Raw genomic sequence first — 23,315 nt, 5'->3', positions numbered from 1 at the left:
ATGTGCCATTCGGTTTAAGGTACTCAGAATTGCTGTTTTGAGGCTGGTCCCAGCCCTTAATGCTTTCAAAACGATCCATGATCCTTGACCTCTGGCTGCTCACCCTCTCATTCCCATACCAGTTATATTTGTTCCCACATCCTGAACATTGACACCTGGGAATCAACATAGCATTCTGTATTCAGGATCATGTACACAAAATAAGCTATCTAGCTATCTGTCCTCTGTACTTCAGTATTCCCCGTTCCCCGAAAGGCCTGTTTTTGTGTACATGACTCTATGACTCTATGTAGATCAAGCTGTATTTGTTCTGTGGAAAGAAAATTTCCCTACCTTTTTAAAGTTTTTTTCCTGCACTCTCTGCCATTAAGTAACACCAATAATTTTAGAATGAAATTACAAATGTGTGTCAAATAGTGAGCAATTTCTTACTGCATATCTTATAAAATAGATGAGATGCTTTCTCCTGTTGCAAATAGTGCCTTGTATCCAATCTCCCCAGTTGCAAATGGTGCCATGTACCCAAAACTCAAAGAAACACGCCTTAAATCTGTCGGTTTGCCATTTCCATTTTCCACACTCACTCTCCTTGTGATTCTTGAATCTGCTAATTAATGCCAAATTATGACTAGCATGTGTGTAAATTCACATCCATTAAGATCTGGCTGGAGGTTGTACCAGTTCAGTTAATTTATTATCAACACATTGGTATATCCTATCTGTTTAGTTAGGATTTACACCAAACCACTGAAGAGGACAGAAGTGTAGTGATGGCCACCTCTCTTGACATTTATCCAATATTGTCATTGGTGTGCTTAATTTTCCAGTCAACCAATCCTACTGTATTTGCAAGGTAGTTTTGACGAACCTTTACATAAAAAGAACACTAGTTTGAACTCAACTGGAGTATTGTGTCCAGTTCTGGGCACCACACTTCAGGGACAATGTGAAGATATTGAAGGGTGCAAATAAGGTTTAGAAACATGTTTCCAGGGATGAGGGACTTCAGTTACGCAGATTGCTTGGGGAAACTGAAGTTGTTCTCCTTAGAGCGAGAAGGTTGAGGGGAGATTTTGATGGAACTGTTCAAAATAATGACGGGTCTAGACAGAGTAGGTAGAGATAAAGTGTTCCCATTGGCAGAACAGTCAAAAACCAGAAGATACAGATTTGAAGTGATTAACAAAAGAACCAAGGGAGACATGAGAAACTTTTTTTATGGAGCAATTGTATATGACCTGGAATGCAGTGCATGAAAGGGTGAGTGGAGGCAGATTCAATCCTGGTTTTCAAAAGGGAATTGTAAAAGCATTGAAGGGAAAGAGTTTGCAGGGATATGTATAAAGGGGTGGGGAGTGGAACTAGCATGGACTTGATGGACTGAATTGTCCCCTTTCATGTTGTAATCATTCTATAATTCAATACCATATATATAGTGGTTACACATACTATTCCTGCAAAATTCCTGTGACCATTTTTTTGTTGAAAGAACTAATGGGAGGAGATCAGCTTTAGAATGGGACTGGATGAAAACTGGCCTTTTAGCCCATCTACTCAGTGTTTGTGTTTGCCTTCCATGTGACCAACCAATGCTTAATACATATAGTCAAACTGTTTCCATATCTCTAATCCCTTTTCTTTCACCTATCTAATTTAATCCTGAAAGTTGACAAGTGGACATCAGCAACCTGACTATAGCTTAAAATTATCATTTTGGTATTTAGCACGATGTTAACTCACAGGAACCTGAAAGAATTAACAACAGCGTCTTATATTTATGTTGCACTTTTAATGTAATTAAACATCCCAAGGTGCTTCATAGGAACATTGTAAAACAAAATATGATACGGAACCATGCAAGGAGATATTGGGTCAGATGATCAAAAGCTTGGTCAAAGGGATGAGTTTTAATGAGTGGCTTAAAGTACGAAAGCAGGGTGGAGAGGTGAAGGGAGTGAATTTTAGAGCTAAGGGCATAGGCAACTGAAGGCATGGCCACAAGCAATGGAGCAGTTACAATCAGCCAGAATTGTATCTGCCCAAATATCTCAGAGGGTTGTGGGGCTGGGGAAGATTACAAAAGCAAGGAAAGCAAGGCCATGGAAGGATTTTGAAACAAGGATGGGAATTTTAACATTGAGGGATTGCTTAACTGGGAATCAATGTAGGTCAGTGAGGATGGGTAGATAGGTGAAGGGGACTTGGTTCATGTTAGGATAGGGGCAGAAGAATTTTGGATGACCCAAGTTTACGGATGACAGAATGTGGTTTTCCAGCCAGGGGTGCATTTGAATAGTCAAACCTAGAGGTAACAAGGAGTGACTGCGGGTTTCAGTAGCAGGTGAGCTGAGGCGGGATCAAAGTTGTGCAATGTTGCGGTGGTGACGGAGATAGGCAAAAAGGAAAAACAATCCATAGAATTAGTTTCTGCTTAAAAGCTACCGAGGAAAATTGCACTTTTTTTTGTTTTTTATCCATCATTTATCATAAACCTGACTGGATAACGGCAAGAATAATGTCACTAAGGAATTTTGAAGATATCATGCTGGGTAACATCGGTTACTCACTCTTCTATTGCACAAGTTCATCTCTCATCCTTAACAAAAACAGAATTACCTGGAAAAACTCAGCAGGTCTGGCAGCATCGGCGGAGAAGAAAAGAGTTGACGTTTCGAGTCCTCATGACCCTTCGACAGAACTTGCGTTCGAGTCCAAGAAAGAGTTGAAATATAAGCTGGTTTAAGGTGTGTGTGTGGGGGACGGAGAGATAGAGAGACAAAGAGGTGGAGGGGGGGTGGGGGTGTGTGGTTGTAGGGACAAACAAGCAGTGATAGAAGCAGATCATCAAAAGATGTCAACGACAATAGTACAATAGAACACATAGGTGTTAAAATTAAAGTTGGTGACATTATCTAAACGAATGTGCTAATTAAGAATGGATGGTAGGGCACTCAAGGTATAGCTCTAGTGGGTTTTTTTTTATATATATATAATGGAAATAGGTGGGAAAAGGAAAATCTTTATAATTTATTGGAAAAAAAAAGGGGAAGGGGGAAACAGAAAGGGGGTGGGGATGGGGGAGGGAGCTTACGACCTAAAGTTGTTGAATTCAATATTCAGTCCAGAAGGCTGTAAAGTCCCTAGTCGGAAGATGAGGTGTTGTTCCTCCAGTTTGCGTTGGGCTTCACTGGAACAATGCAGCAAGCCAAGGACAGACATATGGGCAAGAGAGCAGGGTGGAGTGTTGAAATGGCAAGCGACAGGGAGGTTTGGGTCATTCTTGCGGACAGACCGCAGGTGTTCTGCAAAGCGGTCGCCCAGTTTACGTTTGGTCTCTCCAATGTAGAGGAGACCACATTGGGAGCAACGGATGCAGTAGACTAAGTTGGGGGAAATGCAAGTGAAATGCTGCTTCACTTGAAAGGAGTGTTTGGGTCCTTGGACGGTGAGGAGAGAGGAAGTGAAGGGGCAGGTATTGCATTTTTTGCGTGGGCATGGGGTGGTGCCATAGGAGGTGGTTGAGGAGTAGGGGGTGATGGAGGAGTGGACCAGGGTGTCCCGGAGGGAGCGATCCCTACGGAATGCCGATAAGGGGGGTGAAGGGACGATGTGTTTGGTGGTGGCATCATGCTGGAGTTGGCGGAAATGGCGGAGGATGATCCTTTGAATGCGGAGGCTGGTGGGGTGATAAGTGAGGACAAGGGGGACCCTATCATGTTTCTGGGAGGGAGGAGAAGGCTTGAGGGCGGATGCGCGGGAGATGGGCCGGACACGGTTGAGGGCCCTGTCAACGACCGTGGGTGGAAAACCTCGGTTAAGGAAGAAGGAGGACATGTCAGAGGAACTGTTTTTGAATGTAGCATCATCGGAACAGATGCGACGGAGGCGAAGGAATTGAGAGAATGGGATGGAGTCCTTACAGGAAGCAGGGTGTGAGGAGCTGTAGTCGAGATAGCTGTGGGAGTCGGTGGGTTTGTAATGGATATTGGTGGACAGTCTATCACCAGAGATTGAGACAGAGAGGTCAAGGAAGGGAAGGGAAGTGTCAGAGATGGACCACGTGAAAATGATGGAGGGGTGGAGATTGGAAGCAAAATTAATAAATTTTTCCAAGTCCTGACAAGAGCATGAAGCGGCACCGAAGTAATCATCGATGTACCGGAGGAAGAGCTGTGGAAGGGGGCCGGAGTAGGACTGCAACAAGGATCTCTCATCCTTGTTGGTTTGTTCTTTTCACCATTTCCAGTTCAAAAGTTTTACATTTGACCTTGATCAATTAGGCCAAATGTTTGCTAAATCGTATTCAGTTTGTTTAGGTTTACATAAGTAGTCAGACATTTCCTAATTTAATTGTACAAAATTAATTAAATGTGAAAAGAACCTGATTTCAGCTCTAAGAAAAATAATTTATTTAACTCCTAGATTAAAGAATGTGATACCCACAACTCACCCATTGCATTTCTTTAAGTAGGCAATTGATAAAGTGCTGTAAGATTTTAATTTAAGCCAGAATTAAAGCATAATTGGGCATTTTCTGGAATATTAGCTCTTGTTCTCTCTTTCTACTTTCTTATTTTTGTGGGTAAGCTGCAGTTTATATTAAAAATAATAAAATTTAAAAACTACTTCGTTCTGAGGTTGTTTATTGTTTATTTTGTAATATTCTTCAAGTATGTTTTTTTTAATTAAAAAAGGTTAGGTAAACCTATTTGTATGATGACTGTATAAATGGCAAATATAGCCTTTATAATGCCACAACCTGTTTTTCAGTCAATGTAGATGTTTTATGGCTGTCACTTATACATTATGATAATGTATTTTGATTTGAGTTTGAACCCCTGTGGGTAGGTTCACTAACCTTGTCATAAGTATCCCAGCAGGCATCTATAAAGGATCAGGCAGAATAAGCGACGTACTGAATCTGCTCAGTACAGTAATTGTGTGCAGATTTGAGGAAACTAGTCTTAAAAAAAATTTGAATAATTTATTGCATACCCCAAGGACCAAAAACAAAAGTTCATGGCAAAGTGCTACCTGGGGAGCATGATGTAATCATTATTGATAAATTATGAAATAATAAAAAGCAGAAAGCAAGCACTTTGTCTGGATTCTCTTGCTAAAGTTGATTCTTCAAAGTGTGAGCTGAGAATAAATTAATGCAAAGCTGATTTCAGCATTAAATTGTTTTTTACTATTAAAACACATTTCATGAACAATAAAAAGGCACTTTTGATGATTTCTTGCAGCAAAACCTCGAGTTCATTCTGAGGCATTACCTATGTAAATTTTATTCGTTCTTTGAATGTGCTGGCAAGGTTGGCATTTATTCCCATCTCCTGTTGCATTAAGAAGGTGGCAGTGCGTTCTTTGAACTGTTGCAGTCCATTTAGTTATTTTTCATGGCAGTTAGGTTCTTCAGATAAAGAAGTTGATCTTGGCTTTATAGTTAATCAGCCTATAGAATTCATGCAACAGTGATAGCATCAATTCAGATTTTTTCACATTTTTTTGTACTGCAAGCAACCACCCCAATCAAAATGTTGAGGTATCTGAAATCAGAAATTTACCTGCCTTAACTATATTTATGTCCTGCTATACACTGTTATGCTACTTATAAGGAGTTTTCAGAAGCTGTTGACTGAACAGTGCATGGCATAACTCAAGAATGGAACTCAAAGGTTTTGATTGGAAGGTATGAGGGCATCTATCCCAATCCTTTGTCTTTCTCCTGGATGTTAACATCAGCTGAGTGCAATTCTTTGGCTGAATGGAACTTTGGTCAACAGAATCTCACAATCATGCAGAACAAATCCATGCAGTTTCCTATCATAGTTTGGAACTTGGCATGCAATGGAAGAGTTTGTTTGCTCATGTGCAAGAATTTCTTTCAGGTTAGGTTGACTCTAAGATGGTGCGTTTGACAACGGGAGATTGTACTGAGGCAATCCATTTAACTCCCAGGTCTCTTGACCTAGAAAGTCCTGCGTACCAGTTTAAGACTAGGCCAGTCAGCCTGGATCATTTTTGAGGGTTGAAGGAGTATGCCTGTCATGGGAAGTGGGATTCTTTCCCTTTAGCTTTATACAAGCTGCAATTGTGTACCCTAGCAGAAGGTTGGAGGAACAGGAGAGTAATTAAGTATAGGAGAAGAAACTTCTTGTTGATAAATACCTTGTGCATCCAAAATTCCAGCTGGTGCCTTTCGGGCCTCTGCTAATGCAACTTTATGCAGGCTCTTGGGGGTAAATTCCGGGGGTAGCATGTGGGTGTAATCAATTTAATTGCCACAGCTCTCTGTAGTTTGCTTCAGCAATTCATTTGGTACATGGGGTCAGTGTGTTTCCTCATCTTCCTGATTTGAACATTTTGGTTCAAACCCAGCCATATGTTTGAAGTGAGCATCTCTCTGCCACCTGCAATTGTGCTTTGTGAAATGAATTTGGGAAATCCTATACAAATCCTTGCAGAAATTTGTGTTCATTTTGTCAATCTAATGCTGACCATAAAGGTGATGTGAGAAACTATTGTTTAAAATAGTGCAGTGCTCATTTGAGAATTAAATCATGCCCATGATCTAACTTGCACCAAGTCCCAATCACCTATCATTCCTTTGTTCACTGATCTTGGTTGGCTCCTGGCTTAGCAATGCCTGAATTTTAAAATTCTTAATCTTAATTTTGAATCCCTCCATCGCCTCAGCCTTCCCTATCTCTGTAATCTCCCCCAGCCCCACAATATCTACATTCCTCTAACTCTGGCATCTTGCGCATCCCCAATTTTAATTGCTTCACCATTGGCAGCCATCGATTGTCAAGGCTTTGTGCTCTTGAATTCCCTGCCTACACCTCTCTGGCTCTCTACCCCCTTACTTCCTTGGACATACACATTAAACCTACCTCTTTGACCAAGCTTTTGATCATCTGCCGTAACACATCTTTGTGGCTTGGTGTCAAGTTTTGTTTAATAATGAAGAAGAGTCTGAAGAAGAGTCATATGGACTCGAAACATTAGCTCTGTCTTTCTGTCCCCACAGATGTTGTCAGAACTGAGATTTTCCAGCATTTTTTGTTTTTGTTTATTTAATAATGCTCCTGTGAAGTGCCTTGGAATTTTTATTATATCAAAGGCACTATAAACATTCAAAGTTTTCTTTAATAATGGATGGCGAGAATTATTCTGATGACCTGAAACATTTACTCTTGTTTCTCTCTCCAAAGATGCTGTCAGATCTCTTGAGTATTTCCAGCATTTTCTGTCTTAATCCATCCCCTGCACCAAAATTCCTAAAAAACCCAGATCTCCTTTTCTAGATAACAAATCCTCTCTTTTAATATAGGCAATGCCACAGAAGATCCACCTCCTTATAAAAAGCTTCAGTCTTTGTTCTGAGATGGAGTGCCATATGGTGCTCACCTGTGCCCATTGTATATATTACAAGTATTCAGTTCATTGCTTCATTATTAATGAATGCTTATTAATGGAGAGTGTTCAGTTCCATTCACAACCTCTCAGATAATGAAGCAGTTTGCCGCATGCAGCAAGACTTGGATAACATTCAAGCTTTGGCTGAGAAGTGGCAAGTAACATTTGTGTCACACAAGTGCCAGACAATGACCATTTCCAGCAAGAGAAAATCTAACCACGTCCCCATGACATTCAATGGCATACCATTGCCATCAACATCCTGGGGATGTGAGGAGGAGAGGTGGGGGTGGGGGTGATGGAGGTGGGGTGGGGGGTGGGGGGTCACCATTGACCAGAAACTTAACTGGACTAGCCATAAAAATACTGTGGTAACAAGAGCAAATCAGAAGCTGGAAAATTTGTGGCACATCACTCACCCCAAAGCCTTTTTAACATCTACAAGAGAGTGATGGAATGCTCCTCACTTGCTTGGATGAGAGCAGTCTAACAAAAGTCAAGAAGTTAAACACCACCAAGGACAAAGCTGTTTGCCTCATTCGTAACCTATCCACCTCCTTAAACGTTCAGTCCCCCCATGGTGTGCCATCTACAAGATGTGCTGCAGCAACTTGTCAAGGCATCTTCCAGCGCATAACCTCTGCCACATAGAGGAACAAAGTCAGCAGGTGTAAAAGAGCACCACTCCACCTGCAAGTTCCCCTCCAAGTCACACAGCATCCTGTCTTGGAACTATATCGATGTTCCTTTCTGTCAGTGGGTCAAAATCCTAGAACTCCCTCTTAAACAGCACTGTGGGTGTACCTAAACCATATAAACTTGTAGTGGTTTAAGAAGGCAACTCACCATCACTTTCCTCAAGGGCAATTCGGCACGGACAATAAACGCTGGCCTTCCCACAAACAAAAAAAAAATGTAAATATAGCTCACCTTGTGTAATTCATTATTTTGTGTGTCTTACAGAGGTCAAGATATTGGAAGGGCAGTACAATGAAATTGAAATTCCCAATGAAGAAAGTGTCGTTACTTACTACAAAATAAGGCAGCAACTGGCTAAACTGGGTAAAGAAATTGAGGAATATATACATAAACCAAAATACTGCTTACCATTTCTTCAGCCAGGCAGGCTTGTTAAGGTATGCTTACGTCGTTATCATTTGTTTCTCCCGAGGCATGCTGTACATTTATGATCATGTTTACATTGCTTTGAATTTCAGCAGGGGACACTCAAGCAACTCACAACACACATGAAGGCTAAGAACCAAGCAGCCTTTTCAACTTTGTTGCTTCCTTCCACCATTATTCTATTCAATGCTGCTCACAGTCAAACACCTTTCAACTTAGTTTTGTGTTTTGTTGTTTAACCAGTATGAATTAAGACTTACTTGCGGTATAAACAGCACAGACTAGTTGGGCCGAATGGCCATTTTCTTTGCTGTAGATTGGATATAATTTGTGTAAAATAAAAAATAACATGTCAAGATTGCTCAATTGACGGGATATGGGCGTCATGGGCATGACCAGCATTTATTGCCCTTCCCTATTTGCAATTCAGAAGATGATGGAGCATTCTAGAACCACTACAGTTTATGCTGTAGGTACTGCCACATTCTGTCAGATAGGGAGTTCTAGGATTTTGACCGAATGACAGTGAAGGCATTTATGAAGGAAATATTTCCAAGTCATTATGGTGTTTTGTCCTGGAGAGAAACTTGGAGATGGTGGTGTTGCCATGCACCTTGCTGTCATGGTAGAGTTCATTGATTTGGGAGGTGCTGTCCATAATCTTTGCTATATAATATGAACTACATAGAAAAACAGAATTTTAGGTAATCTGTAATAATCTTTTATCTTTCAGGTGAAAAATGATGACGATGACTTTGGTTGGGGAGTTGTCATAAATTTCAATAAGAAATCTAATGTTAAGGTAAACAGTTGGATTAATAAGGTATATAAAAATTTAATCTTTAAGGAAGGATGGTGTACTCGCTGAACATAATGTTTATTGGAACACTTGTTTAAGCATTGTATTGTTTAATTGAAGGTATAAAACAACCTGACTGATAAAAGCTTGTGGTTGTCAATAATGTGAAATACTTAGCAGCTTACCACCAACTTCGCGAGGCTAATTAAGGATGAGCAATAAAGATGCTGGCCTTGCCAGCAACGCCCACGTTCCGTGAAAGGATAAAAACTAAAATGTCCCATACGCTTAAAGCTGAGGGAGAAATGTTGGTGCTCACCTGTTTGACTGGCAAGATGTATCTTTCCCTCTCTCTCATCTCTTTCTTTCTATAAGAGTTCTCCTGGTGTTCTGGCCAACATTTATCCCTCAGCCGACACCACTAAAACAGCTCATCTGGTCAGGTATCTGTTACTAGGGTTTTGCTTTGTGCAAATCAACTACTGCATTCATTAGGTTAGCACAGTGGATAGAATTCAGAAGTGTTTAATTGGCTGCAAAATGTTTTGGGACATTCATGAGTGAGTGAAAGGTACAATATAACAGAGCTTATTATTTAATTTGTTTGTTCACTGCCTCAGAATCTGATGGGAAAGCAGTGTGCAGTGGAATGCCTAATGGAGTGTACTTTGCTTTGTACCATTTAGCTGGTGACCCATAGCTGCTTCTTAATTAAGGTTCAGTTGAATGTATGTATAGAGCACCGACAGACTACCTCTCAAATTAATACCAGATTGTTTAAATTTGGCCAACACCCAAAGCAAAGATTTGGCAGATCTATTTTGGCATGTTTGGTTTGGGCTTTTCTCCTCATACAATGATGCAACTTCCCCCTGTGTGTGATGGGAAAGGTGAAAATATTAGACCGCCTTCATTCTTCAAATTATATCACACACACACTGATTTAGACTCTGTGGTAATTGTTGTTTTGTGGTAGAAGAGTTTTGAATAAACTTACTTTTAGGATCTTGTACTCAGATAGCATGTTCTGCTGTCTTGGCTCAGGCTCTCTCTCCTTCCTTCTTAAGTGTTCTTCCCAGGCTCCTGCCAAATGCAGACTCTGTAGTAAGCAGCAAGCACACCAATCTCACTGGAATCTATACGTGTATACCTGTTTTAAACATTATTGAAAAGCCCATTCTATGCAGCAGTTTCATATTAAGACTAATATATAGCAATTTAATTTAGATGGGAGCTCTGTGATTATTAATCCATCTAAAAAGGGGTTTTTCAACCAAAAAGATTTTGAGAAGCATTGAGCTGGATCACCTCTAACCATGGCAGTCTTCCCATGACTACACCATTGCACCAGAAGTGGGACAAAGATTTATCCTTGGTCTCTTCCTCTTCCACAGTTATATGCTGCCTCTTGATAACATCATTCACTGCTTCCACTTGTACAGCTGTACTCTCCACCACTTAATGTTGACCCATCCGTTGACTTTCCAGTGTTGGATTGCTTGAGTGAGGTTTGCTTGTTCATGATTTGCAAATTCCTCCAACTAAACAGGAAGACTAAAGACATCTTCAGCTCCTATAACCACCTCCCTGGCCACTTCTTCAGACTATTTACACCATTACTATTTTATTTGAACTCAAGCTGAGTTTCTGACTTCATATCCTCCCCATCACAAAGTTTTGGCTCCTTCCACATCAATAACTTGATCTGCATCTGCCTTACCTAAACCCATCTGCCACTGAAACTCTCATTCATGCCTTTGTCAACTTCAGTCTTGACTGTTCTAATACTCTTCTGGCTGACTTTCCATACCATCCTCTGCAAATGTTTACTCATCTAAAACTTTGCTGGCCCTGTCCTATTTCACTTCAAGTCCTAGTTACAAATAACAATGATGCAATTTCCCCCTGTGTGTGATGGGAAAGGTGAAAATATTAGACCGCCTTCATAACATCATTCACTCCTGGCTCATTGCTGGCCCATATTGGTTCTCAATCCTCCGGTGCCTCAAATTTACAGTTCTAATTTTTGTGATTAACTCCTTCCATGGTCTCACGGTTCCCAATCTTACTCATTTACTTCAGTCCTACACGCCACCTACATCCCCAAATGTCCATTCCTCCGATGCTGGCTTCACCTGCATGTCTCCTTCTTTTGCACTGTTGATGGCTGTACCTATAGCCACCTGGGTCCAACGCCTGGAATTTTGTCTGCTATCTTGTGGCTTCCTTGGAGACTCCTGAAGACCCATTACTTTAACCAAGCTTTTGAATACCCCTATTATAATATCCTTTTTATCTTGGTGTTCATCTTTTCCTTATGCATATCATCACCCTGAGATATTTTAAAGCATCAGTCAGATAATGCAAATGTTCTTTTGTACCTTTGAAATTAACCAGTATTCCAAAGATTCTGAGGCTTTATATGGGGTTTAAGTAGGAGATTTCTTGATGTGGGGATGTTCCTGATGGCATAAAAACAGAAAATGCTGGAAAAACTCAGCAGACCTGGCGGCATCTGTGGACAGAGAAACAGATTTAACGTTTCGAGTCCATATGACTCTTCCCTGAGTAGCATGCCAGCAATGCTATGCAATATATATTTCAAACTGGAAACCAGGAATTAAGTTTATTAAAGCAAACAAGACAAAACAACATATTCCACTGGACTGCTGAACCACACTTCACACAAGATCTCTGCTCAAAATAGCAAAGTGAGATGTTTTAAAGCTGTTGTGGATCTCAGAAACATTCCTTTTGGTTGAATCAGTAAAACAGCAAATGTATGAATCTTGGAGAATTTGAATACAGAAGCTTAACTGAGGCAGCCATTAGGACAAGAGCGTAACAGGATACTTTGCCAGTCACAACAACATTTGAAACTTGGCAACATTCAGGAAAGAGCAGTTTGCTTGATTGGTTCTTGTGCCAGTGAATTCAGTACTCCTTTCACCAGTGGTGCACTGTGACTCAGTACATATGTACAGGATGCTCCAACAACACTCAAGAAGCTCGACACGATCCAGGACAAAGTAACCCACTTGATCAACACCCCATCCATCATCTTAAATGTTCACTCCCTCCGCTACCGACACAGTGGCAGCAGTGTGCACCATCTACAAGAAGCACTGCAGCAACTTACTAAGCCTCCTTCAACAGCACCTTCCAAACCCGTGACCTCAACCACTGAGAGGAACAAGGGCCGTAGATGTATGGGGACACCACCCCCTGCCAGTTTCCCTCCAAGCCACACACCACCCTGACTTGGAAATATATTGCAGTTCCTTCACTGTTGCTGGGTCAAAATCTTGGAACCCCCTTCCTAACAGCACTGTGGGTGCACCTACATCACATGGATGGCAGACGTTCAAGAAGGCACCACCACCTTCTCAAGAGCAGTTAGGAATGGGCAATAAATGCTGGCCTAACCAGCAATGCCCACATTCCATGGGGGAAAAAAAATTCTGTATGAGTACCATCTGCACAAGTTCTGCAGCAATTCAAGAAGGCAGCCCACCACTGCTGCTTTAAGGCAACTGGGGATGGACAACAAATGCCAGCAACATCCACATCCTGAGAAATTTTAAACAAAAGCATCTTTGCAAGGTTTTCCTTAAGACCAAACTGCTATGGAGCTCTTGTTAACAATCACCTGTACAGCAGTACAACAAGAAGGAAATTTCATAACTAGGAAAAAGGTTTTAGTATGTATTTCTTTATTAAGTGAGCTCTAAGCTTGGAGCTGAGGATCAGCATCCAGGCTGAAATGCCTCAACAGCAATTTTTCAACGTCTGATGAGTCAACAATCCAAATGATTACCCCTGTGTGTGCGTTTGTGTTGTGTGTGCACGCACATGTGTGTGTTGGCCTGTTTTTAAACAGTTGTACCTTTCTGACCAAAGAAAAAATGAACAATAGTTACTTATTAGCTCTTTAAGTCCCAACTGATTAATTGCCAGATGAAAACACCTAGCTAGTTAGTTGCAGATGGCTTTATCTCCAATATAATAAAATTATAAGGCAAAAATCCTCCACCTCCAAACCTGTTCATAGCCAGTCTATTTTTTCAACTGTAATTACAGACCTTAGAGAAGAAAGAAAACTCAGTGTCAAATTATTTATATAGTTATGTTCATAGTAGGAAATCTGGGCTGGTTAACAGAAAGCAGTGAATAACATATTTCTTGCCTGTTGAAGAACAACTTCTTCCTGAATTCATTAATAGTGACAACTATTTGATGAGTAGCCACATATGTTTCCTTTTTTTAGTTATGATAGTTAAGTAAAGGCTGTATAATCTGAAATGCAGCATCCAAAGAATAGCTCTGTTCGACAACAAAAACAAAATGCCTGGGAAAACTCAGCAGGTCTGACAGCATCTGCAGAGAGGAACACAGTTAATGTTTTGAGTCCATATGACTCTTCAACAGAACTAAGGAAAAATAGAAGAGAGGTGAAATATACGCTGGTTTAAGGGGGGTGGGACAGGTAGAGCTGGATAGAGGGCCAGTGATAGGTGGAGATAACCAAAAGATGTCATAGACAAAAGGACAAAGAGGTTTTGAAACTGGTGATGTTATCTGAGGAATGTGATAATAATAAAGGTACAGATAGCCCTAGTGGGGGTGGGGTGGGGGGAAGGGATCGAAATAGGCTAAAAGGCAGAGATAAAACAATGGATCGAAATACATTTAAAAATAATGGAAATAGGTGGGGAAAAATATATATATATAAATTATTGGGAAAGGGGGTGGGGTTGGAGGAGAGAGTTCATGATCTAAAATTGTTGAACTCAATATTCAGTCCAGAAGGCTGTAAAGTGCCTAGTCGGAAGATGAGGTGTTGTTCCTCCAGTTTGTGTTGAGCTTCACTGGAGTAATGCAGCAGGCCAAGGACGGACATGTGGGCATGAGAGCAGGGTGGAGTGTTGAAATGGCAAGCGACAGGGAGGTCTGGGTCATGCTTGAGGACAGACTGAAGGTGTTCCTCTCTGTTCTACTCTTTTTTTTCAACAAACTATTAGACATATTTATGCTCACCCCAAGGTTTAAAAAGTGCTCTTTCATGTGAACAACTGGTACTTCCACCATCAGTGTCTCATATCCATAGCTTATATGGCTTATATGACTAAGAGGTTAGAGAACCTATGCTTGTTACAACTGCCTCAAACTTTTCTATTCTCTAGGCAAGCTGGATCAATTAAAAGTTGTTATCACTAACTTAACACACCAATCTAGCATGGGCGAATAAAGCACTTTAAGCAATGAAGGATGCCACTCAACCCTAATCAGATATTGTATTCCGTGAAAGAGGTCACCACTAAAGGTGGTGATGTGAGTGAATTATGGGTGGCAGCTGCAGGCATGACAATATCTCACTATACAATGGCAGATATTAGATGCTGAACTGAGATGCTTACCATCTAATTGGATTAATTTAGTTGATTTATCAGCTGCAAAAAGACAGAAGAACCACTTGGAAACAAAAGATTTTATTCACTGCACTACAGCCCACCAGTTGTTTGTGACAGAAAATATTGTTGAGCCTGGAGTAATATCCCTTTATTGATGCCTCAGATTCCTTGTCACAGATTTTCATGGAAAGTGCAATTGGCAAAAACAGTTGTAATTCTTGTCTTCTGCTTTCCATATGCTGTACATATTAAGTAAATGTGAATACATTCTCCAGCATACTGAGCATATTCCTGTAAAAATAGCGTTGAGAGTTCAAATACATCTCATTCAATTTGTTCTTACGAAGAAAATGTTAGTGACTACTCAAATATAAATTATTAAGAGAACCAAATTGGGCTGTCACCCTCTTCCAGAATTCCCAGAACGGCACAAAACTGTGCAATGCTTTCCTTTTTTTTTGTTATGATCAGTGAACGCAGACAGATGCTAATTATTGCAGATTATTAAATCATTGTTTGTTGTGTCCTGTGCTTAATCATGCTGGATTACAGTTTTTTGGACACACTATATCTCTTCCATTACATGATTTAAATAACCTGGTTTCAATATGAGCCCCAAAGTATGACTGGAGACAGCTGAATGAAGGAAATAATCAGGGCTAAGCCAAATCTTGTTTTTACTGGATGTCCACTAGATGCATTTTTCAGCAGGAATTGTTGGTGATATGGAGCAGGAAGCATGCCTTAGATTCCCTCCCAAGCCCAGGGTTATTGATGCTGATGTTATGCTGGCCGACCTCGACAAACTTTGCAGATGAATACTGGAACTGTTTGATCTGTATGCTGCTGTTGTCAATTTAATCCTCGAGTCACTTGACTTGTTAAGTTTCATAATATCTTAACTCCTTTTCCACTTTTGCTAACAGTTTTCCAAAATAGTTATTCTTTCATTTTGTTCAGAGAACCTATCTTTCCTGCTTTAATATGCAAAACATAACATAACCAAACTTAAAATACATCTGCCTACTTCATACAGAGCATTGATTTATTCTAGATCTTTTTGAATATCTGATCACAGATTAGATGTCATCAGCAATTACCTTAGATTCAATAAATACATTCCCCTATGTTAATTTATAAATTATATACAGAATACAGAACACAAAACAGATTCCACTATATCATCGTAATCAGTGTTCTAAGTTGGACCTTCTTTCTTTTATCCCTACTTATTGCTAAACTTTCTTCAGATCTAGGTAGCTACTTTATCATTAATTCTACAAATCCTGACGTACAACTTTATTAAATTTACAAATGTTTTGTGATATTAATTTAATATTAAAGTCATAAAATTTCACAAGTAAACATTTAAGTTTAAAAACCATTGTGTTGCATGTCTCTTTTAAAAAGACTTGGCAGTTTCATTCATGTGTTTAGTTTCTCTATGATTTACAGGCTACCAATAATAGAAAATATGCACAAATATTAAAAATATACTGAAAGAAATTAGAACTCTGGTTTTAGTTTTTAATCCTTGTTCATATTCACAGCCTAACACTGGGGAACTGGATCCCTTGTATGTGGTGGAAGTTTTGTTGCATTGCAGTAAAGACAGTGTGAAGCTTGCAGCATCAGGAGCAGCTAAACCAGCAAAACCAGGCGACAAAGGAGAAATGCAGGTTTGTGGATTGCAGTTGATCTCAATTCAGTTGAAAACAACATTAATACAGCCATTTAATTGGTAGTGAATAATTCTGGCGCAAGTCCAAATCCTAAACCCTGACCACTGGAAATTTTAATCCCAATTGATTGCACACTTTTAGCAACCTATTGTGTTAAATATGTCTAGATATGTGGATGCTCATGGTGGGATGATACTGTCAGTTGTGCATCAGTATCAAGATTTTTTAAGTGCACGTCCTTGAAAAGTCAGAAGGTTTTCATACCAAGGCGCCTTTCTCTATTCAGTTTGAGTTCAGAGATTGTACTGTAACTCCATTCTTATGTTAATTAATTCTTATTCCTGGTATTACAGTCAAAAACACGATAGTGGCATAATTTGTTTAATTTAGTATTAGCATAATGACTTGATAAAATGACAAATAATATATATATTTCATTGCTTTGATTTGATTTGAACTTTTTTGACATGTGAAAAAAATGTTATAAAAACAATTATATTTAATCTGATATCAACTCTCCCTGCTGCGCTTATCAAGCCAATCAGTATAGCCCCAGTACATGGCTGCAAGAGCTCCTCAAGGAAGTATCTGCCATCCAACCACCAATGGCCTGTGCTGCATCTAGAAATTAGGAATGGGGTGATTCACTGACGATTTCACCATGATCAGCGCCATTTTACCACACGTTTACTATTGATGCGCTTATAGCTTACTTTGGGATTTCCTTTTATGTTAGCTGCCAGTCTTTTTTCATAATCGCTGTTTGCTTTTCGTATTTGCTTTCTCCCATCTTGCACTGATTCCTTCTCTGGCTTTCATGCATTTTTTTTAAACTTGACTTTGACGTTTTATTATGCTTTCTCCATCTCTGTCTTTATCGCGGTCACATTTTCCCTCTGTCATCTGTCTTCTGTGTCTTATGCTATATATGTCTGTCAGACATGTTGCTTTACCCATTTATTAAATGTGTACCTTTTTGGAGTAATCTTAGTGTCCGACCAGTGATCCATTTCTTCAAGTTCATTCTGAAGAAACTCTAAACCAAGCCCAGGAGAAATCCATGTTAAGGAATTTATCTGTATTCCCAACATGGAATGCGCTTGCTCTTGCCCAAGAGGAAGATATCCCATTTAGTTAAGCCCAAAGAATGTAGGTGCATACCAGCAAGTGCCAACTTTAGGAACCTACAGATATACACATTAGCGTATAAAATCAATTATGGTAAATAAAACATTGTTGGGCGCCCTTCCCACTCACCCCTCCCCCCACCCCCACATATATAGTTACACATAAAGATATGATCAGATTTTTTTTTCTCTTGTTAGTTTTTAATCTAATTAGTTTTTTTTTAATGTTACTAATGCATCTTCAGATGCTTGGACACCTGAGTTTTTGGACATCACTTTATGCATGAAGCAGCAAAAAAAATGCACAAATCATTAATTGGCAGACGATGTGAGAGGAACATATGAATTAGGAGCAGGACCATTCGGCCCTTCAAGCCTGCTCTGCCATTCAATAAGAACAGGGCTGACCTGATTGTATCTCCTGCGTACCCCTGATAACCTATCACCCCCTTGCTTATCAAGATTCTATCTACCTCAGCTTTAAAAATATTCAAAGACTCTGCTACTACTGCCTTTTGAGGAAGGGAGTCCCAAAGACTCACTAGCCTCTGAGAGAGAAAACTTCGCCTCATCTCTGTATTAAATGGGCGACGCCTTATTTTTAAACAGTGGCCCCTAGTTCCAGATTCTCCAGCAAGAGGAAATATCCTCTCCACATCCACCCTGTCAACACCCCTCGGGATCTTAACAGTTTCAATCAAGTCGCCGCTTACTCTTCTAAACTCCAGTGGATAAAAGCCTAATTGGTCCTACCTATCCTCATAAGACAATCCACCACCCCCCCTCCTCCATTCCTGGTTTTAGTCTAATCATTAATTGGCAGACGATGTGAGAGGAACATATGAATTAGGAGCAGGACCATTCGGCCCTTCAAGCCTGCTCCGCCATTCAATAAGAACAGGACTTTCCAATACTTAATAACACTTTCCAAATTTCTATGCATGTTAAATCTATGCTGGATCTTATCAGTGCCCTAAGTTTGCATGATTAAATTGTGATAAAACAATTACCCCCTTGCCTGATTTTATCCCACATCATCCATTTTTGTCTGATCCTGCAGTGAGTTTTTCTGTGTGTTCTGTTCCATAGATTAATGGGTGCATAGATTAGGCAGGATATTCATAACTTTTTCCATATACTTTATATCCTTTGAGCTAATTCATCAAATGCCAATAGATTGAGCACATTTTTGTATTCTGTGAATTTGGCAATAATATAGTGTTCATTTCTTCTTTATTCAACAGGTTGTTCCCATCCTACTTCATTTAATAACATCCATCAGTAGTGTGCGTTTATATATTCCAAAAGATCTGAGGCCAATAGACAATAGGCAAAGTGTTTTGAAATCAATACAGGTAAATTATTTTATATAGATGTATTCTTGTACCAGTCCCATTCCCAGCTATCTCGGTTTCTTATTTAAAGCACATTAAACCTGAAATGATTACAATGCGTTTTTGAGAAAATGTGTCGAAGATTTTTTAAAATTCCACATGAAATGTATTTTCAAAGCTTTTTTGCTCTGTCACTGTTTATTCCTACCATACCTGTGTGTTTTAGGAAGTGCAGAAGAGATTTCCTGATGGTGTACCTTTACTGGATCCAATTGATGATATGGGAATCAAGGATCAGGGACTGAAGAAAGTAATCCAGAAAATTGAGGCTTTTGAGCACAGAATGTATTCACATTCTATGCACAATGACTCAAATTTGGAAACTGTCTACAGGCTTTGTGAGAGGAAAGCACAGGTAAGGGACCTACATTGAGTGATACATTGTTTAGGAGGAAACTAAATTGTTTTCATCATGGCTGTAAAATGGTATTTATGGGTATCTTTATAGTACCTATAAACTTTTGGCATCCTAATGCATGTTAAGGAAGCATTGAAGTATGAGCTGATTTGTGTCCGTATGATCCTTTTGGCAATACCTTGTGTTCATAAAAAATATTTTATCTCTTATTAAAACTGGCTAAAGATAAATGAAACCAAAAATAACAGTTGAGAACCATTGGCTATAGACGGGTCTGAAGAACAAATGACAATTTACATCAAAGAAAAATATATTATAAACAAAAGCAAAATACTACAGATGCTGATAATGTGGAATAAAAACAGAAAATGCTAAAAGCACTTAATTTTTTTTTAAAAGAGATAGAAAAAGTATAAGGAGCTATAGTCCACTTAGGTTAATATTGGTATTAGGAAAGATAATGAAATCTGAATAAAAATGCAAGAAGAAAATATCTAGAAACTGAAAATATAGTGAAGAGCAGTCAGCGCACATTTCAAAGGCAAGGTCATGCTTGACCAATCTGATTGATTTTTTTTAAGAAGTAAAAGTATACATGGATAATACAGGCTGTTTAATATATTTGGATATTCTAAAGGCCTTTGATAAAATATTGCGCAGCAGATTCATGAATAAGGTCAGGGCATGTAGAATTAAGTAAAAGCAAAATACTGCGGATGCTGGAAATCTGAAACAAAAACAAAAATTGCTGGAAAACTCAGCAGGTCTGACAGCATCTGTGGAGAGAAAGACAGAGTTTACGTTTTGAGTCCTTATGACTCTTCTTCAGAACTAAAGAAAAGTAAAACTGTGGTGAAATATATACTCTTTAAGAGGGGGTGGGACAGGTGAAACTGGATAGAAGGCCAGTGATAGGTGGAGGCAAAGGAGAGATTGCAGAAGATGTCATAAACAAAAGGTTGTAGGGGTGTCGATGGTGGTGATACTGACTAAAGGAGGTGCTAATGGTGACATTAAGAGTAGAAAGCAGGATGAGCAAGTGACAGATGGGTGTGGGGAGGGGACGGTGTGGGAGAAAAGATCAAAATAGGTTAAAAGGTAGGGATAAAACAATGAATGGAAATACATTTTTAAAATAATAATAGAAATAGGTGGAAAAATAAATATATATATATATATATATATATATAAATTTAAAAATAAATATTTGAAAAAAGGGGATCAAAAAGGTGTGAGGATGGAGGAGAGAGTTCATGATCTGAAGTTGTTGAGCGCAATGTTAAGTCTGGAAGGCAGTAAAGTGCCTAATCGGAAGATGAGGTGCTATTCCTCCAGTTTGCGTTGAGCTTCACTGGAATGTTGCAGCAGGCCAAGGATGGACATGTAGAATTAGGGGCCAGTTAGCAGAATGAATATCAAGTTGGCTACAAAAGAGAAACAGAAATAGGCTTAAGGGCAACTGCTCAGACTGGCAAAGGCATTACGTGCTGTTCCACAGGGATCTTACTGGAACCACTGTTGTTCACAATTTTCATGAACAATTTGGACTCTGGAATCAAAAGTACATTTTCTAAATTTGTGGATAACCAAATTGTGGGGTGCAGTTAATACAAAGGAAGATTGTGACAAAATGCATGAAGCTATTAATAAACTTGCAGAATGGGCATTTAATTTGCAAGTAAATTCCAATATACTAAGTGTGAAAATGCACATTTTGGTAGTAGAAGTAAAGAGGCCACATACTGTTTGGATAATGAGAGTTTAAATGGTGTAGAGGGGCAAACGAGCCTTGGTACATATACACAAATCATTAAAAGTCATGACATAGATTAACCCAACCATAGGACAAAGCAAACCAAGATTTGCGGTTTATTTCAAAAAGGGTAGAATTGAAAAACAGGAGAGTCATGTTGAACTACTATGGAACCTTGGTTAGACAACCTTTGAGGTACTCTTCATAGCCAGGTGTCCGTATTATATAGAGACAATGGTGAAGAAACAAAAAAGTTTCCATGTATGATATCAAAACTAAGAAGGTATGACTGTCAGGAAGGACTGAACAGGCTGGTCTCTTTAGGGCTGAGGGGTGATCTAATAGAGGTCTTTAAAATGGCGATGGGGTTCGTTAGAGTAAACATAAAAAATATGTTTTCCATCAAAAACTAGGGACTAGATAACACGATCATCAGTAGTAATTCAGTAGGGAATTCAGGAGAAATTTCTTTAACGAAAGGGTGGTAAGCGTGTGGAATTTGCCGTCACAAGGAGTAACTGAGCTAAAAAGTATAGATGCATTTAAGTGGCAACTAAATAAACACCGGAGAAAAAAGAACAGAAAAGTATGCTGACATGGTTAGATCAAGAGTGGGAAGAGGCTCGTGTGAAGCATAAATATCACATAGATTAATGAGCCGAATTGCCTGTTTCTGTGGTCTAGATTTGATGAAACTCGATGATGTAACACTCACTCAACAAGTGAAGCACTATCTGTGAAGTGCAAGACAGTGTTAATGGTTCAGGTCAATGACCTGCAAATAGGGTCTCATTGCCTTTCATCCGCTGCACTCTTGGGAGCCTCCCTATTTTGCCAGATCCCCCATGCTTCACTTCTTATCTGCTATTCTGCTATGATCATTAAATAACCATCCTCTGGACCTTTCTCTAACTGCCTACGGCCATACTAGTCTGAAAACGCCTGATCTCGGAAGCTAAGCAGACTCAGGAGCTTGGCCTAAACAGCCAAGTGGTTATGGTACTGGGCTTGTAACCCCAAGATCAAGAGTTCAAATCTCACCATGGCAAACTATGAAATAATGTAACTTCATCTGAATAGGAACAGATGGAAAACGTGTTTGTACTCGAAAGAGTTACTTCACTCATTATCACTTCATTTTGCCTTGCACCATCATCACTTCTGTAATTTAATCACTCCTGCCCTGCACCCTACCACTCAGTTCTTTTTCCCTCCCTGTTTTTTGCCTGGCTTTCCACTTGCTTAAAAGTTGTTCACCTGCAACATCTTCGAGTTTTGATGAAAAGCCTTTGACATGAAATGAGAACAAAAAGTGACAAACTTGAATGAACTTTGAACCAAAGCGTTGATACCCTGTAGATAATTGCTTTGAGATTTGTACCACCTGGTCGATTATGCCACCTATTAAACTTTAATTGCATGTATTAAATATTCATATCTTTCTATATATAGATTGCTGGAGATATCAAAGCAGCGAAGCGAGAGCTGAAGAAAGCACGAACAGTTTTGCAGATGGATGAACTGAAATGCCGTAAACGAGTCATCAGGCGATTAGGCTTTGCCACTTCGTCTGATGTCATCGAAATGAAAGGACGAGTTGCTTGTGAAATAAGCAGGTCAGGCATCAAGAAAGCTAGCAATACAGTTTATATTATCTACACTTTCTGAAAACACTTGGATATTTCACTTTGAATTACATTATTTCCCCCTATCCTAATTAATGCCATAATTTCTAATCTCCATTGTAAGCACGCTTCATTTCTGGGCAAACTTTAAAACTTCAGTTGTAAATGTGGCCCAGTGCAACACAAATGTTTAGTTCTCCTTTATGTTGCATTTATACTACAATTTTAGGATAAGTGCATAGCAGGTTTACTTTCAGGTTACAGTGGTAAGGCTTTCATCCCTCACCTTAGCAAATTTCCTCTTCTGATTGGCACCCACTCTTTTGTCATCTAGACTCTTGGTAGTATAGAACTTGTGGTTATGGCACAGCTGATGGTAAATGCTGAGTTGTTCAAATCCCAAAGGGAAACTTGAAACAACTGCCACAATTTGTTTTGTAATTTGTATAAATTTCGAGATGTGTGCCCTGAATTCAGTAGTAATAAGACCACTAAGTCTTATAGGCTTTTACAAAACTAAATTAAACATTTATTAACAGCAGAAATGACTTGAAATACATGCATAGATCTACAAATTACTACTATGATAACTTCTAAATCCCCTACTTAATCTGACTCC

General features: G+C 39.4%; 1 protein-coding gene across 1 annotated transcript in view; it reads left to right on the top strand.

Annotated features, from left to right (window-relative positions):
* mtrex (Mtr4 exosome RNA helicase) overlaps nt 1-23,315 on the top strand; it is a 163,301-nt gene that overhangs the window by 93,697 nt on the left and 46,289 nt on the right. The window contains exons 17-22 of the mRNA XM_041193483.1: nt 8,386-8,558; nt 9,281-9,349; nt 16,308-16,436; nt 18,811-18,921; nt 19,127-19,315; nt 22,524-22,687. Of these exons, the coding sequence (XP_041049417.1) occupies nt 8,386-8,558; nt 9,281-9,349; nt 16,308-16,436; nt 18,811-18,921; nt 19,127-19,315; nt 22,524-22,687 (835 nt within the window). The remainder of the gene's footprint in view (nt 1-8,385; nt 8,559-9,280; nt 9,350-16,307; nt 16,437-18,810; nt 18,922-19,126; nt 19,316-22,523; nt 22,688-23,315) is intronic.

Source organism: Carcharodon carcharias, chromosome 1 (assembly GCF_017639515.1).
Source record: "Carcharodon carcharias isolate sCarCar2 chromosome 1, sCarCar2.pri, whole genome shotgun sequence".
Lineage (NCBI taxonomy): Eukaryota > Metazoa > Chordata > Chondrichthyes > Lamniformes > Lamnidae > Carcharodon > Carcharodon carcharias.
Note: the sequence above shows the minus strand (reverse complement) of the source record. Positions and strands in the feature narration are given on the sequence as shown.